Consider the following 18,083-nt stretch of genomic DNA (forward strand, 5'->3'; position numbering starts at 1 on the left):
AAGTTTAAATAAATAAATAAATAAATAAATAAATAAATAAATAAATAAATAAATAAATAAATAAATACTGCAAAATCTCCATTCCCTCCCCACTCCAGGGGAAGGATACTGCAAAATCTCCATTCCCTCCCCACTCCAGGGGAAGGATACTGCAAAATCTCCATTCCCTCCCCACTCCAGGGGAAGGATACTGCAAAATCTCCATTCCCTCCCCACTCCAGGAGAAGGATACTGTACAATCTCCATTCCCTCCGAACTCCAGGGGAAGGATACTGCAAAATCTCCATTCCCTCCCCACTCCAGGGGAAGGATACTGCAAAATCTCCATTCCCTCCCCCCTCCAGGGGAAGGATACTGCAAAATCTCCATTCCCTCCCCACTCCAGGGGAAGGATACTGCAAAATCTCCATTCCCTCCCCACTCCAGGAGAAGGATACTGTACAATCTCCATTCCCTCCGAACTCCAGGGGAAGGATACTGCAAAATCTCCATTCCCTCCCCACTCCAGGGGAAGGATACTGCAAAATCTCCATTCCCTCCCCACTCCAGGGGAAGGATACTGCAAAATCTCCATTCCCTCCCCACTCCAGGGGAAGGATACTGCAAATTCCCCATTCCCTCCCCACTCCAGGGGAAGGATACTGCAAAATCCCCATTTCCTCCCAATCAGCTGGAACTCGGGAGGCAGAGAATAGAAGAGGGCGGGGCCAGCCAGAGGTAGTATTTACCAGTTCTCCGAACTACTCAAAATTGCTGCTACCTGTTCTCCAGAACTGATCAGAACCTGCTGAATTCCACCTCTGGGTAAGAAGTCTATCAGAGCTCCTTTGGAGACTTCTGCTATGTTTTGTATCTCAGATGATGGTGTGAATATGTTGAAAGCTAACGTTCCTGTAAATAAACATGTTCCACCCATTACTTCTTGTATGGAAGTGATATTATTAACAGTGAAAACTGCACAAGGATTTTAAAGACACCCTGTAAATCAGAACTAAAAATCACAACGCAAGTAGCAATAGCATTTAAACTTACTGCATATACCGCTTCATAGTGCTTTTGCAGACCTCTCTAAGCGGTTTACAGAGTCAGCCTATTGTCCCCCAACAATCTGGGTCCTCATTTTACCCACCTCGGAAGGATGGGAGGCTGAGTCAACCTTGAGCCTGGTGAGAATCGAACTATTGAAGGACGCAAGCAAGTGGGAACCTGCACAGAGGTAAGTAGTCCTCAACTGACAATATCACAATTGAGCCCAGTGCTTCTGTTGCTAAGCGAGTCTGTTAAGTGAGTTTTGTCCCATTTTATAACCTTTCTTGCCACGGCTGTCAAGTGATTCCCTGCAGTTGTTAAGTTAGTGACGGGGTTGTTAAGTGAATCTGGCTTCCCCATTGAATCTGCTTGTCAGAAGGTCGCAAAGGGGGATCACGTGACCCCGGACCAGGGGTGGGATTCAAACATTTTAGCAACCTGTTCTCTGCCTGGTTGCTGGGTAGGCATGGACATAGTGGGCGAACCGGTTGAATGCAACCCCTGCCCGGGACACTGCAACCGTCTCATAAATATGAGCCGCTTGCCAAGTGTCCAAATGTCGAGCAAGTGCCCATGGGCTTTCTGCAATGGTTGTAAGTGTGGAAAATGGTCATAAGTCACTTTTTTTCAATGCTGTTGGAACTTCGAACAGACACTGAATGAATGGTTGTGAGTGGAGGCCTACCTAGATTGTGAGTTCTTCTGTTTTCTTTTATGGAGAAGACAACGTTTCTTGGATAGAGCTGAACAAACAAAAGAACACCAAGCCAACACCAACACCAACACCATAGAGCAGAGTAGAGTAGAGCCCTGTGATCGTGAACCTATGGCACGCATGCCACAGGTAGCATGCTTAGCCATATCTGAGGGCACGCGAGGCATTGCCCTATGTCAGTGCCAGTGTGCATAGTCAGCTGATTTTCAGCCTTCCAGAGGGTGGGGGAGGCCATTTTTGCCCTCCCCAGGCTTTAAGAAAGCCCCCGGAGTCTGGGGAGGGTGAAAAACACCCCAACGGGCCAACCGGAAGTTCTTTTCCCAACTTGGGAACTTTGGCCTGTTTTTCGCCCTCCACTGGCTTTCCTGAAGCCTGGGGAGGGCGAAAAAGAGTCCAATGGGCCTACCAGAAGTCTGGAGGCTTCAGTAAGACCTGCCCGTATGCACGGGGGAAGCACGGGGAGGGGGTTGTGCGTGCATGCATAGGGGGAGAGCATTGCATTATGGGTGTGGGCATGCACACACGCCCTTTTGGTACCCAAGCAGAAAAACGTTTGCCATCACTGGTATAGCCTTTATTCTCATTGTAGATTAAGTATACAATGAAATTGGTTTTAGCCTCATTGGTGCAATCCATGACAAAAAATACAAACAACATAAATAGTATGTTGTTTGTGTAAACATATTATTTACTATAAATAGTAAATCCCTATGCAAGTAATTCGGGGAAAAGAAAGAAAAAGAAAGAAAGAAAGAGAAAGAAAGTAAGAAAGAAAGAAGAAAGAAAGAAAGAAAGAAAGAAAGAAGAAAGAAAGAAAGAAAGAAAGAGAAAGAAAATAAGAAAGTAAGAAAGAAAGAAGAAAGAAAGAGAAAAAAGTAAGAAAGAAAGAAGAAAGAAAGAAAGAGAAAGAAAGTGAGAAAGAAAGAAAGAAAGAAAGAAAGAAAGAGAAAGAAAGAAAAACTAGTCATACCTTTCTGCGTGTGCGTGGAGTGATTGTGGTTGCGTTTAAGAGTCTGACAGCCCAAGTATAGAAACTATTTTTAAACCGATTTGTTCGGCTGGCTATGCTTCGATGTCTTCTGCCCGATGGTAGATGTACAAAGAGACACTGACCAGGGTGTGAATCATCTCTGAGTATCTTCCTTACTCTGTTAAAGCAGCGAGACCTGGCGATGTCATCCAGTGGTGTTAGAGGCCAACCAATGGTTTCTTGTGCTGGATTGATCACTCTCTGTAGTGCCTTCTTGTCCGTTGCAGTTAATCCAGCGTGCCATACTGTTATAAAATTTATGAGGACGATTTCTACCTTGGACCGACAGAAAGAGGCAGAGGTGGAATTCAGCAGGTTCTGACCAGTTCTGGAGAACCGGTAGTGGAAATTTTGAGTAGTTCGGAGAACCGGTAAACACCACCTCTGGCTGGCCCCGCCCCCTTCTATTAACTGCCGCCCGAGTCCCAGCTGATCGGGAGGGAATGGGGATTTTGCAGTATCCTTCCCCTGTCATACCCACCAGTAACACCACACCCACCAAGCCACGCCCACAGAACCGGTAGTAAAAAAAATTGAATCCCACCACTGGAAAGCGGTCATCAACATGGGAAGGAGATAGCCTCTTGATCAACCGATTTGAATTATGTTCTCGCTCTGTCTTTCTCGCTGCCTACTTATCAAATATAATTTGTGGACAGAGGCTGCAGATAGCTATCAAAGGATCGGGGCCCTTTTGGAAGTCTCACCTGACTGCAATGAGAGTTTGGGGGCACAAACTAGGTTTCAAAAAAGCTTATGAACATTGCAGCCAAGGAAACAAGTGGGGATGGAGCTGGTAGCCCGGGGATCTGTAGGGAAAAAGATAAAAAGCGGTGAAAGGCAAAAGCGGTTCGGAGTAAGCAATATTATTTTTATCTAAGTCGAATCGAGGAATCCTCTCTTCTGTGCCCGGCAATGGCGTCTCTGTTCGTTGTTGTATTTTCCAGAACTTGTTCGGAACTATTTCTCTTCCCACAAGAGATGACTGTGGTAAAGCCAGATTGCACAAAGCAGCTTTTAGTGGGTTTCAGCTAAAAGGGGGAGGGCAGGCAAAGAACGATTTTAAAAAAAGGAAAAGAGAGGGTGTGGGGGGGGGCTGGGCTGTTTCTTCGGCGAAAGCTTTTCTTTTAAGGTGACCAACCGTCCTCCTTTAGGGAGGACAGTCCTTCTTTTGTAAGTTCTGTCCTCCCTCGAAAAGTGTCCTCCTACATGTCCTCCTTTTTGATATTTGAAGGCTAATCTGTTGCGCGTTAAGTGACGTATTTTATTAAACAGTTTTTAATGGTGTTTTTTTTTACTTCATCACAAGTATATTGAACAGATATTGAATCTTGTGTTGAATTTTTATCTAAAGAAATGCTAGACATTAAAATAGATGACAATTGTCTCTTTGAAGAAATTAGAAGACTGAATGTATATTTAAATTCTGAAAAATTAATACAATGGGAAAATCAAAACGTTGAAATTGATAAAAGATGGGTGGATATTTTCAGCCATTTCAAAAATAAACATATTCCATGTGAACATTTATTTATACTTGTTCAATTTACGTTGTGCTGCCCTGGAACTAATGCAGCAGTTGAAAGAGTTTTTTTCAATTGCCACTGATTTTTGACAAGTGAGAAATCGAGATTGAATGTTGATACTCTAGCTGCAGCACTTGCCGTAAAATCCAATATGAAGGATATTTCTTGTTCAGATATTTCCAATATATTGTTAGAAGATGATACATTGACAAAAAATATTAATTCAATGGAAAAGTACTCATTTAAATAATAATTAACAGGCATGTAAGCATAATTACAATATAAAATGTTGCAAATGTTTTTATTATGCATATATCATATTTTAGTGTATTATTGTTGCAATGAATAAAATATTTCTTTTATTTACGATATATTTTTTCCAATTTATTTGTCCTCCTTTTCATTGTAAGAAAGTTGGTCACCTTAGCATTTTGGACAATAGAACGTGTTTTGTCCTCCTTTTCATTGTAAAAAAGTTGGTCACCTTATTTCTTTGCAAGACACAACATGAAATTGGAAGTTGGACATTTGCATTGCAACAAAAGGGTTTCTCTTTTAGCGTCCACCAAAGTCTCACAACTCAGTCTTGCTCATATAAACAACATTTCTCCAACCCTTTGGGAGAGAAAATGTTCTTCTCCCGGGCTCTAGGCCAGCGATGGCGAACCTTTTTTGGCTCGCGTGCCATAAGTGGGGGGAGCGCAGGGGGGTAGTATGCGGGCATGCCGCACCCATAATGCAATGCGTAACCCCCCCAGTGCGCATGGGCACACTACAGGCGCTCCCTCCCATTTTTTTCATGCTTTTTCGGCCCTCCCCAGGCTCCAGAGGCTTTATAGGAGCCTGGGGAGGGCAAAAACAGCCTCCCCTGCCCCCCTGGAAGCCCTCCGGAGGCTTCAGGGACCTTCAGGAGGCTTCCCTGAAGCCTCCGGAGCAGTCAAAACGAACCTTCGAGCAAACCAGAAGTGACTTCCGGTTTGCTCGGAGGGTCGTTTTGAGTGCTCCGAAGGCTTGAGGGACCTAGAGTCTAGGCCTTTTGAGTCCTCACTCTGTACTGTCCAAAATGGGACCCATTCTTTGAAAGCACCATAGCATTTGGATGTTCAAGGAATGAACCCTGATACCCATCCCTCAATACTCTTCTCCAGAGACAAGCTTCCTAGCCAGACATCACAACCTTGTGACATGGGTTCTTTGTGGTAGATTTGGATCCCCGCTGGTCTTAAAGAAATGCTGTGAAGTATGAGAAGGCACCAGAGTGCTTTCAGATACCACATAGCAGCCATTTGAGGAGAAACCTACAATAGTGGCCTTCAGAGTGCTTTATGTTCCCAACCCTTGAGTTTTCTTTCTTTCTTTCTTTCTTTCTTTCTTTCTTTCTTTCTTTCTTTCTTTCTTTCTTTCTCTCTCTCTCTCGCTCGCTCTCTCTCTTTCTTTCTTTCTTGCTCTCTCTCTCTCTTTCTTTCTTTCTTTCTTTCTTTCTTTCTTGCTCTTTCTCTCTTTCTCTCTCTCTCTTTCTTTCTTTCTTGCTCTTTCTTTCTTTCTTTCTTTCTTTCTTTCTTTCTTTCTTTCTTTCTTTCTTTCATAGGAAGTTAGCACCCACCCCTCTCCTAGGAAAATGAGATATTTTAGGAAATATTAAAAGGGCGGAATATTTCACCTAAAAGGGAGGCAGAAACTCAGCCCCACCCCTTTGTCAATGGGCCATTCAGGCCTGGGCCGGTCTTTTCTATACAACAAAGATCCACCTCCTTCAGGCAGGTGAATTTTAGAGGATTGGCCGAAGAGATGAGTTGAGACACTTCTGAGGCGATTGAACAGCGTTTATTGCAACAGAAAGGCAGTAAGAACTATATACAGGCGATTCAGTACCTTCCTTGCTTGACAGCTATTTATACGGAACTGTCAAGCAGGGTAGCCAATGGGAACGACCTAAGCAGCCCACTTTTAGCCAAGCCGCATCTTAGCCAATCAGGCTTGGCTTGGCTGTTGCCGGCTGCTAGGTTGCAAGTCGAGGATATAACAGGAATTGCCCAAAGCCCTTTCATAACATCATCACCCAGCAAGAGTTAACCAAGCCTGGGACTCAAAAGACAACCTACAAAGTTACCCCTGCCTGGCCCCATGGGAGTCTGACAACCAGTCAGAATACAAGCTCAAATTCAAAGCCCAACAGAGGGCATAAAACTCAGGCACTCTCAGCATCTCTGCCCTTTTTGCCCAGGATCTCAAGTCCTGTGATCCTGTTCATCCATAAACCTTCTTTCCAAGCAACTTCCATGAACCCAGATGGACATTTCTTCCAACACTTACTTATTTTCTTTCTTTCTTTCTTTCTTTCTTTCTTTCTTTCTTTCTTTCTTTCTTTCTTTCTTTCCTTCCTTCCTTCCTTCCTTCCTTCCTTCCTTCCTTTCTTTCTTTCTCCTTCCTTCCTTCCTTCCTTCCTTCCTTCCTTCCTTCCTTCCTTTCCTCCTCCTCCTCCTCCACCTCCTCCTCCATGGTCAGCCTTCATCTTTTGCCAGCACCAGCTTTCTGCACCTATAAGCCTATTGACTCTGCTTGCTCATCAGCACACATATTAAAATTGGAGCGATGCAGGAAAGATTAGCGGGGATCGTAGCGAGTGACAATAAGCCCCTAGGAGCAACAGATGCAGACCCAGGCAGCGGAGGGATTCTGCGCTTTTAGCTTCTTTGTCTCAAAGACCGATGTGGCGTGTTTGAAGGTGTTCAGTTGGTTAGATTGAAAATCTTGGGTGTTCAGCACTTCCTTCCTCTTTTGATCCAATCTCCTTTCTCTGCTAACTTTCACCCGCTCAGCTAAGCTACCTATCTGGTTGATGGAGGGAGCTCGTGAAAGATCTTATCTGTCAATAGACTTGAGTTAAACTTTTTCCTAACTAAGATGGATCTTTGTTTTTTTTCTACAAGCACCAGCCTCAAGAATACTTTCTTACAAGTCTTTTTCTCTCCACACATTCTTCATCCAGAGTGAGATGATCTGTAATGATATTTATGTATTTATGTATGTATTTATATATGTGTGTATTTATTTATTTTATTATTTATTTTATTTATTTTATTTATTTATTATTTTATTTTATTTATTTATTTATTTATTTAATTTATTTATTTCTTTTATTTATTTCTTTTATTTCTTTTATTTCTTTTATTTATTATTTTATTTATTTTATTTATTTATTTTATTTGTTTTATTGTATTGCATTTTATTGCATTTTATTGCATTTTATTGCATTTTATTGCATTTTATTGCATTTTATTTATTTGTTTTATTTTATTTATTTATTTATTTATTTATTATTTATTTTATTTATTTATTTGTTTGTTTTATTTATTTATTTTATTTATTTTATTGTATTGCATTTTATTGTATTTTATTGCATTTTATTTATTTGTTTTATTTATTTTATTTATTTATTTTAGACAGATGAAGTTGCTTGGATGAGCAATGAAACATCTTGGATTAACAAATTATGGTCCAGTTACCATTATTTAACCCTTTAAATACTTTTGGCCTGGATGATTGAGTCTTCATTAATATATTGCAATACATTTTGGGGAGAAACCCCTGCAGTTGGTATTGGTACATTTCGACAACTCTCTAACTCTCTGCCTAAATAATTTTTTTTATTTAGACAGATGAAGTTGCTCGGATGAGCAATGAAACATCTCAGATTAACAAATTATGGTCCAGTCGCCATGCTTTAACCTTTTTAGATACTTCTCACCTGGATGATCGAGTCTTCATTGACATATTGCAATACATTTTGAGGAGAAACCCCTGCAGTTGGTATGGTGAGAATTGGTACATTCCGACAACTCTCTAACTATCTGCCCATCTTTTTTTTTTTGTTTAATTTTGACTGATGAAGTTGTTTGAATGAGCAACGAAACGCCTTAAATCAGTGGTTCTCAACCTATGGGTCAGGACCCCTTTGGGGGTCGAACGATCCTTTCACAGGGGTTGCCTAAGACCATCAGAAAACACATATTTTCAATGGTCTTAGGAACCGAGACACCAATTTTATGGTTGGGGGTCACCACAACATGAGGAACTGTATTAAAGGGTCGCGGCATTGGGAAGGTTGAGAACCACTGCCTTAAATTAATAAATTTTCGGTCCAGTTGCCATGTGTTAATCTTTTAGATATCAGCAATGGTTGTTTTCTTATGTCTTTCATCTTGTTTTTCTGTTAAAAATTCCATATTAAAAAAAAAAGCCCGCAGAATAGATTAGTGCAATTACGCCTCTGTCGTTTTACTAGAGATGTGGTTTTGACATGTCTGCAGTAACATTGGCAAGGAACCCTATCATTAGACTATTATCTTCCTGGAAGAGAAGGACTGTTTCCTCCATATTCTTAAGCCAACATCTTTTAATTAGTTCCAAAATTTGTATTTGGCTGCGTTCTGAAAGTAACCGGAAAATATTTTTTTGCTGCGGCACTCAACTGAGGGACTGATAAAGCACGATAATGATCATTTTGAAACCAATTAACCCAATCAGCCCTGTTCATTCTCAGCTGCCAATGTGGCATGGATATTAAACCTACGGTTTACATTCAAGCGTAACAGGGGCAGAATGTTTAAAGAAGGAATGAAAATAATTGCAGAATAAGGATCCGGATAAATGAAAGCTCTTTTTAGTTTAAAGCAATCTGTTTTTATATAAACTGAAAGCAAATCCCACTCCTTACTAGCACCGATGACATCACCTCCTTGGCTCATTTTAATCCTGAGTTACAAATATTTTCTTCTATTGGTCTGTTTTCATTCTTTTGGAGAATTGGAGGTCATCTAACATCCTTGGATAAGTGGTCAGATCTTAAAAGCCCCTCTTTTTAAAAAAAAAAGGAATGGAAGAAGGAGGCTTTAGAGCAGCGGTTCTCAACCTTCCTAATGCCGCGACCCTTTAATACAGTTCCTCATGTTGTGGTGACCCCCAACCATAAAATTATTTCATGTTTTCCATATTTTTTGGAAAATATGTGTTTTCCGATGGTCTTAGGCGACCCCTGTGAAAGGGTCGTTCGACCCCCAAAGAGGTCCCGACCCACAGGTTGAGAGCCACTGCTTTAGAGGGATAACGCAAGGGTGAAATTCACAATTTTTCCCTACCAGTTCTGTGGGCGTGGCTTGGTGGGCGTGGCATGGCATGGTGGTGGGATCATGTGATTGAATGGGTGTGGCCATCAAGGAAGCACTGCAAGGCCAGGCTCTTCATACTCTCATCCAGCCTGCCGGAATTCGCTGCTCCAGGGCAAGATTCAGGAATGATTCCCATGGACCCCACTGCTGAGGAGGAGAAAAACCACGGGGGACGTAGCTAGGCGAGAAGTGAAGGAAGACTCACCAAGCAGAGATCAGCTGGGCCGTGTGGTCGAGGCAAGCGAAGGAACCAGGGAGCAACAGCAACTATGCCTCGGGAGTGACTCTCGGCAGGCGAGGCGCGAAAAGATGGGAGGGGGAGGGGCAGGGAGGGGAAGGGCTAGTCAGTGGTGCGATTTACCGGTTCTCCGAACTGTGGATAAACACCGCCACCAGTTGTACAGAACCTGTCCAAACCTGCTGAATTTCACCGCTAGGATAGCTGTTTCTATTCTGCTCTTCATTTTATTTATTTATTTTTTAATTAGAAAAAAATATTTTTAATTTTCAAAACACACACAACACATCCGTCTTTACATACTCTAGAAAGTGTATCAGTTGGTTACAAAAAGGCTTTCGTGCATCTCTTCCACAGTCAACAAACATAATTCATATTAACTCAAGTATTTTAACTCAGATATTTATATGTGTTACCATCATCATACCTCCATTTTCATTTGACTATAATTGTTTAAACGCCCTTCATCGTAAAATATATATTTTATTTATTTATTTATTTATTTAATTAGATTTCTAGACCGCCCCCTCTCCCCGGAGGGACTCGGGGCGGTCTAAAATAAAAAAAAATATTTTTTATTTTATTTAGTTTGTCAAACGTGTACAAAATAACATGTATAAGTATAAACATGGACATGAACAAGGGAAATGAGTACAAATAAATGGGGACAGGACAGGGGTCGAAGGCACACTGGTTCTGCATATGCATGCCGCCTTTACGGACCTTTTAGGAATGGGGTGACAGTTTATGGTTGAAGCTGTGGGGGGGTTAGAGGATATAACAACAGAGTCAGGTACAGCATTCCAGGCGCTGATCACTCTGTTAACCCAGACCTTTGAAAAGCAGAATCATTGCACCATCTGAATTGTCAATGTGATTTTGGGGTACACATGGGTTGCTGGGGGCCATATAGGACCTGTACATTTCCCCTCCCTATTTTTAAAATTATCAGGATTATTGCTGAATTGATGGTGTGCATTAATGTGGATCAGAAATAACAGAGACGCATAGGGTGAATGAATAGCACAGGTAATCCTTGAATTATGGGCAATTGTTTAACGGCCGTTTGTAGCTATTATGGCCTTGGAAAGGGTGCTTTATGCTGTCCTTTCCCATGGTCGCATGATCATATTTCGGATGCTTGGCAACTTACTTGCATTTATGACCAGTTGCTACATCCCATCACGTGATCAAAATGTGTGTCTATTTTTCTGCTTTTGGCCAACACCTCCCCCCACCCAATCCTATTCAGGAGAATGGAGCTGGCTCGATTTCAACAACTTACAGCCGAAATTCCTGTCCCTTGTGGGGAAAGTCTTCCCTTGGGGGAAAAATTCTAATGCCTTGGTAAGACCACACTTGGAATACTGTGTTCAGTTTTGGTCACCACGATGTAGAAAAGATGTGGAGACTCTAGAAAGAGTGCAGAGAAGAGCAACAAAGATGATTAGTGGACTGGAGGCTGAAACATATGAAGAACGGTTGCAGGAATTGGATATGTCTAGTTTAATGAAAGGAAGAGCTAGGGGAGACATGATAGCAATGCTCCAATATCTCAGGGGTTGCCACAAAGAAGAGGGAGTCAAACTATTCTCCAAGGCCCCTGAGGGTAGAACAAGAAGCAATGGGTGGAAACTAATCAAGGAGAGAAGCAACTTAGACCTGAGGAGAAATTTCCTGACAGTTAGAACAATTAATCAGTGGAACAGCTTGCCTCCAGAAGTTGTGAATGCCCCAACACTGGAAGTTTTTAAGAAGAGATTGGATAGCCATTTGTCTGAAATGGTATAGGTCCTGCCTAAGCAGGGTGTTGGACTAGAAGACCTACAAGGTCCCTTCCAATTCTTTTATTCTATTCTATCTTTATGAAGACATCAATGAGAGCGATAATATATTCATGTTAAAAACCACAGGTAGATACACATTTTTTATCATTTGTATTTTTTAAAACTAATATTTTGCAACATGTTTAGTGCAATAGTGCTTATGGTATAGCTGTACTTCATTTTTGTTTTGCCAGCCACAAAGAGCACAGAGGAGGCTGTCCCAACCACAGTGAATTTTAAGAATCGATTTCGTTTCTTTTTGCAGGAATGTTAAACTGTGTAAAAAAAACAACAACTCCTCCTATATGAACCATGAAGGATCATATCTTTCCAGACCTGTGTTTTTTCCCCCTCCCCAAATATGAAGTTGTTTTTCTTGGCAAGCAACGTTCTAGGGCGGAGTCGGACAGATTCTGGTTTGTGGGCCTAAATATGGTTTGTAAAGCTGTTTTTTCTTCCCTGAGACTCTCTCCCGTTCCCCAAACCCACCCTCTCGGGTTGGAACCTCAACATGGTTCGTCCCACGACTTTGGAATTGGTGCCTGGAGCTATTTCCAAGCAGAGTAGGTCTCTTGTGAACATCAAAGTGGAAATGTTGCTTTTAGCTCAAAAGGACATTCTAGCTGACCTGCAGATTCGTATTTTTTGGAGTATAAGACGCACCGGAGTATAAGACGCACCAGGATTCTGAAGAAGTAAATTAAAAAAAAAAGTTTTTCAACTCTGCAGACTTCCCAAACCCTCTGCATGCCTCATTTCTGGTGAAAGATGGGGCATGCAGAGAGTTTGAGAGGCCTGCAAAGTGCTCCTGGGGGCTGGAGGGGGGGGGGGAGAAGAGCAAAAAAATGACCCATTTTTTATGAAAATGGTCCTGTTTTTTGCCCAAAACAGGGCATGCATAGCCTTTAGGAGGCTTATAGAGTGCTCCTGTGGGCTGGGTGTGTATGTGCAAAAACGAGCAAAAAACGGGCCAGTTTTTGCAAATTCTAGCCCTCCCCCAGCACCCAAGAGAACTTTGAAAGCCTCCTAAAGGCTCTGCACGGCCATTTTGGTGAAGGGGGCGGGGTTTCGGGAGACCAAAAATGCTGTGTTCAGTGTATAAGACGCACCCAGATTTTCACCCTCTTTTTTGTGGGGGGAAAGGTGCATCTCCCCCAGAAGTTGGGTGGAAATGGAGATGTTACAGTATCCTTCCCCCAGGAGTGGGGTGGAAATGGAGATGTTACAGTATCCTTCCCTCAGGAATGGGGTGGAAATGGAGATGTTACAGTATCCTTCCCCCAGGAGTGGGGTGGAAATGGAGATGTTACAGTATCCTTCCCTCAGGAATGGGGTGGAAATGGAGATGTTACAGTATCCTTCCCTCAGGAGTGGGGTGGAAATGAAGATGTTACAGTATCCTTCCCCCAGGAGTGGGGTGGAAATGAAGATGTTACAGTATCCTTCCCTCAGGAATGGGGTGGAAATGAAGATGTTACAATATCCTTCCCCCAGGAGTGGTGTGGAAATGGAGATTTTACAGTATCCTTCCCCTGCCACAGCCACCAAGCCCCACCCACCCAGCCATGACAGGTCCACAGAACCAGTAGTAAAAAAACCTTGAATCCCACCACTTCTTGGGATACAAGAAAGCTGCCATTACAGGAGTATCAGAGTGGAGTGGCAGAATCCTTAGCAGAATCAAGAATTAACAAATGGCAAGAGGAAACAAAATGAAGGTAAACTATTTTATTGCATGAAAAAGTAGTGCAAAACAGTGCCAACTCATTGTAAGACTCACCTATTTGGTCAAAAGTAGTCTAGATACATTGGATTATGAATTCCTAAGTCCTAACCAGCATGGCTAAGCAGATTACTTGAAAGAATAGCTGAGTTTTGGATGGGGGTTGGTGGTGTTACACAGCACCGAGACAGTTGCTGCCTTGGGAGATGACTGAAAACTTTGGTTTGTGAACTTGCAAACCCTGAGAATTTTTGTACAGTATTTTTTTTTTGATTAGGACTTATCAAAATTCAGCTTCTCCAGAAACCAACAAAAAGACTTGGATTATAAACATTTGAATGTGAGAGAATGTGGAATCGAGAGGTCTGTCCAGCCAAACAGAAAGTTGAACACATAGTGATAAATCCCTGGGAAACCCAAAATTAGGAAAGTGGAAAGGGGGAGGGAGAGCTCCTTATTTTTAGCAATGACATATCCTCATTTTCTTTGGCTTATTTTTTTCCGCCAAGAAAAAGTGAGTTCAGAAAAGAATTCATTCTCGGGTGGGAAGCACTTTTGATTATAAATAATCAATTCAGTGGAGGGCTTTGGCTAGGAAAAAAAATAACACTGAAATTGACGCACATCAGAACAAAAATGATTGTGCGGTAACAATAATTTGGGAGAGAATGAAACACTTTGAAAGGAATGATTGTCAACACTGAGCCAAACTCTACTAAAGACCTCCCAACTTAGAGGCAATTTAATCTCTGGCTGCTTTCTCTTAAAAATGGCTCCAGTTTGCTTTATCAAATGCCTTGGTAAGGCTACACGTGGAATATTGCATCCAGTTTTGGTTGCTACAATATTAAAAAAAGAGGCAGAGACAATGCGGAGAAGAATAGGAGAGATGATTAGGGCCCCCCGGAGGTTAAAACATATGAAGAACGGTTGCAGGAATTGGAAATGTCTGATGAAAAGAAAGACTAGGGGTGACATGATAGCAGCCTTCCAATATCTAAGAGGCTGCCATAAAGAAGATGGCCATCACCCTACTCTTCAAAGCAACTGAAGGCAAGACAAGAAGCGACACAACTAACCAAGGAATGAACCAACCTAGAAATAAGGAGATATTTCCTGACAATTGGAACAATTAAACAGTGGAAAAACTTGCCTCCAGAAATTGTGGGTGCTCCATCGCTGGAGGTTTTAAAGAAAAGATTGGACAGCCATTGGTATGAAATGGTGGAAACTAATCAAGGAGAGAAGCAACTTAGAACTGAGGAGAAACTTCCTGACAGTTAGAACAATTAATCAGTGGAACAGAAAATGCCTCCAGAAGTTGTGAATGCCCCAACACTGGAAGTCTTTAAGAAGATGTTGGATAGCCATTTGTCTGAAACGGTATAGGGTTTCCTGCCTAGGCAGGGGGTTGGACTAGAAGACCTCCAAGGTCCCTTCCAACTCTGCTATTGTATTGTATTGTAAATGCTACAGGATCTCCTGCTTGGGCAGGGGGTTGGACTAGAAGACCTCTGAGGTCCCTCCCAATTCTATTATTCCGGCTTGATGCCGATAGACTCTTCTTGTGTCTTCAGATCGTCTAATCACAAAGTGTTAGTGGCCATCACAGCACAGCGTTCAAGAGGTTTTCAGCCAGGGGGTATTCCATAAAAAAGGTGCATCGGGTTAGTCAAAGGCCCAGGGAATTATTTGGGCTCAGGTGCGGCAGCCATTTATGCCGAAGGAGACGGTGAAAGACTCAAGGTGACTGCAAGTGTTGCGATACTGGGTGGCTTTACAACGCCGAGAATCTGGTAGCTCTTCTATCCAGGAATTCTTATCCAGCAGGTACTGGGGGCTGCAGAAAGAAAGAACATTGAGTTGCAGGCCTGGCATGACACTCCATCCCAAAGGGCCGGAGAAGCAGCATTGAGTCCCTGATTATCAGAACCCAGATAAGAGGTGGGACATGTCATCAGAATGGATGACTTGCCAGTTGCTCTACAGCAGGGGTATCAAATACAAGGCCCGTGGGCTAAATTCAGCCCACAATGTGGTCAGATCTGGTCCATGGGGCCATCCTGGAAAATGTAAAGGGCCAGCCCGCATCACTTCGGCCCTGTCTACCCAATGAGAAGAGGAAACAGTTTGGGGAGTGGCATCAAGCTGGCCATGCCCACCCCATTGGCCACATTCACTCAGTTGGCTACACCTGGCCGGCCCCCCGAGCAGAGATGGTATTCAGCAGGTTCTGACCAGTTCTAGAAAACTGGTAGTAAAATTTTTTTTGAATCCCACCACTGCCCCCGAGGTCAACCACAGCCCTGATGCAGCCCTCAATGAAATTGAGTTTGACACCCCTGCTCTACAGTGTTCTGGAGTCTAGGGAAGTGTCCTTCAGGTGGAGCACAACAAGATGTGTGAAAGAAACCCTATGCCACTGAGATATCCAGCCAAGGGAATTAGGAACCCTCTGGCGAGTTGTATGCTATGAAGCTTCCACACACTTTGAGGGCAGGGGCTACCTAAACTGATAGAAAACTGTGAGTGGCATCATAGAATAACATCCACAGTTACTACAATGGTCTTTTCAGTGCCCCCATTGGCTAGATTCTGTGCAGAGCCACTTTTGTGTCCACAAATGAACTGGACAACATTATTTGTCTTCAAAAGCTATTTATGTCTGTTTGTCTGCTTGTCTATCTGTCTGTCTGTCTGCCCATCCATCCATCCCTCCATCCATATCTATCTATCATCTATCTATCTATCTATCTATCTATCTATCTATCTATCTATCTATCTATCTATCTATCTATCTATCTATCTATCATCTCTCTCTCTCTCTCTAAATATCTAAACAATCATCTCTCTCTCCATCCATCCATCCATCCATCTATCCATCCATCCATTCGTATCTATCTATCTATCTATCTATCTATCTATCTATCTATCTATCTATCATCTCTCTCTCCAAATATCTAAATAATCTATCATCTCTCTCTCTCTCCATCCATCCATCCATCATTCTAGCATTCCTCTATCTAGCTAATCTACAGAAATGGGGTTGTCAGAAATCAGTGTAGTTTTCCTTATTATTACTGCCTTTTTCCTTTTCTATTTTTAAGGTATTTTAATTTTTGGCAAATTTGCTTTGTCTCATTTCCTCAATATATAAACATACCCACACAAGAGTAAGAGCACAACAACGATCTTAATAAAAGGTAATCGGTTCAAGACTGTTGCTATTATTATATAACAGTTCTTTGATTTGAAGTTTTATTGTTCTTGTTATACTTAACTGTATTTAAGCACCATGACTAGACATGTCAAGCAGTAATGGTATCCTATTAGCTTCACTAACGGGTTCGGGAGCGGGAGCGCACGTGCAAAAGGTCCGTGATGACGTCTGGGTGGGTAGGCGGAGTCTCGTGCCATCGCCACTACCGGTTTGCCCGAATCAGTGTGACCCAAAGCATACCACCTTTGATGTCAAGGCCCTCTAACTCAGTGGTGGGTTGCAAGCGGTATGCCCCGGTACGGGCGTACCGGAGCCTGCCCGGAGCACCGGATAACATTCCGGTATGGTGCTGCCGAGGGCCCACCTGCCTGCCTGAGCTCCTTACCGATCTTTTAAGTCTTTGGCGCTTTTGCACAAATGCACGGTGCATACAGCGCCTGCGCGATGCTCCACTGAGCAGCTGGAGCATGGCGGAGGCTCGTGGAGGCGCTAAGACACATGCGCGCATCCATGTGGATGCCACTGGGCCCGTTCCAACCGTATCGATTGGAACGGGATCCAGAACCCACCACTGTTCTAACTGCATACCTCTGCATTTGCTCCTCCTGTCTTTCTAACAACACACTACCCACTGAATTTCCCTTTCTTGTTTTCCAACTTACCGGTCATTTGAATCACGAGTTTCCCCATCACGTCCCATCAGCAAATATTCTTTGCCTGCAGCCAAGCGGGTCTTGCAAGCTTCCCGAACTACAAAGCGACGGATCTGGCCAACTTCAATTCTGGAGTCTGTAGCTACAGAGAGAAAAAAATCTAAGGCTGAAAATCTGGGAAGCGGGGGGAGGGGGAATGAAGGCATCTAACAAGGGGGTGTGCTTTTTCACTGGCCCTATTTCTACGGATAGTCCTTGACTTATGACTGCAATTGAGCCCAAAATTTCTGTTGCAAAGCGAGAGAGTTGTTAAGTGAGTTTTCCCCATTTTACGACCTTTCTTGCCACGGTTGTTAAGTCAATCACAGGGGGGAGGGTTTTGGACATTGGGGATTGTTTTCAATACAGATAGTCCTCAACGTACGGCCACGATGGATCCCAAGATTTATGCTTGCTAAAGGAGACATTTGTTAAATGAGACATTTGCCCCATTTTACAACTTTTCTTGCCACAGTTGTTAAGTCAATCACTGCAGTTGTTGAACACGGTTGTTAAGTGAAACCAGTTTCCCCATTGACTTTGTTTGTCAGATGGTTGCAAAGGGGGAATCTCATGACCCCAGGACACTGCAACCGTCATAAATAGGAGTCAGTTGCCAAAAGTCTGAATTTTGATCATGTGACCATGGAATGCTGCAATGGTCATAAGTGTGAAAAATAGTCATGAGTCACTTTTTTCAGTGATACTGTAACTTTGAACGGTCACTAAAGGGACTGTTGTAAGTCAAGGACTACCTGCATATGATTCCCATGAGGTTTTTCTTCAGTGCTTGCTTCATCCTTCATCAGCACCTCTAGTAAAAGTATCTCTTCTCTAAATCTTATGGAGTCGAGGGTCTCTCTTTCTTAGGGATTAAGCTGGAGCCACTCTGACAGTGGGCTGGGATTAGATCTCA

General features: G+C 42.8%; 1 protein-coding gene and 1 long non-coding RNA gene across 2 annotated transcripts in view; one reads left to right on the top strand and one right to left on the bottom strand.

Moving 5' to 3' along the window:
• The window catches only part of LOC309383178, a 474,080-nt gene that overhangs the window by 138,079 nt on the left and 317,918 nt on the right, over positions 1-18,083 (top strand). The gene's annotated exons all lie outside the window — the stretch shown is intronic.
• LOC309384223 (complement C4-B-like) overlaps positions 14,722-18,083 on the bottom strand; it is a 91,174-nt gene continuing 87,812 nt past the window's right edge. The window contains exons 40-41 of the mRNA XM_081937464.1: positions 17,138-17,270; positions 14,722-15,095 (exon numbers count right to left, since the gene is read on the bottom strand). Of these exons, the coding sequence (XP_081793590.1) occupies positions 14,954-15,095; positions 17,138-17,270 (275 nt within the window). The 3' untranslated portion in view covers positions 14,722-14,953. The remainder of the gene's footprint in view (positions 15,096-17,137; positions 17,271-18,083) is intronic.

This window comes from Natrix helvetica, assembly GCF_964273705.1.
Source record: "Natrix helvetica genome assembly, chromosome: 1".
NCBI classification, from domain to species: Eukaryota; Metazoa; Chordata; class Lepidosauria; order Squamata; family Natricidae; genus Natrix; species Natrix helvetica.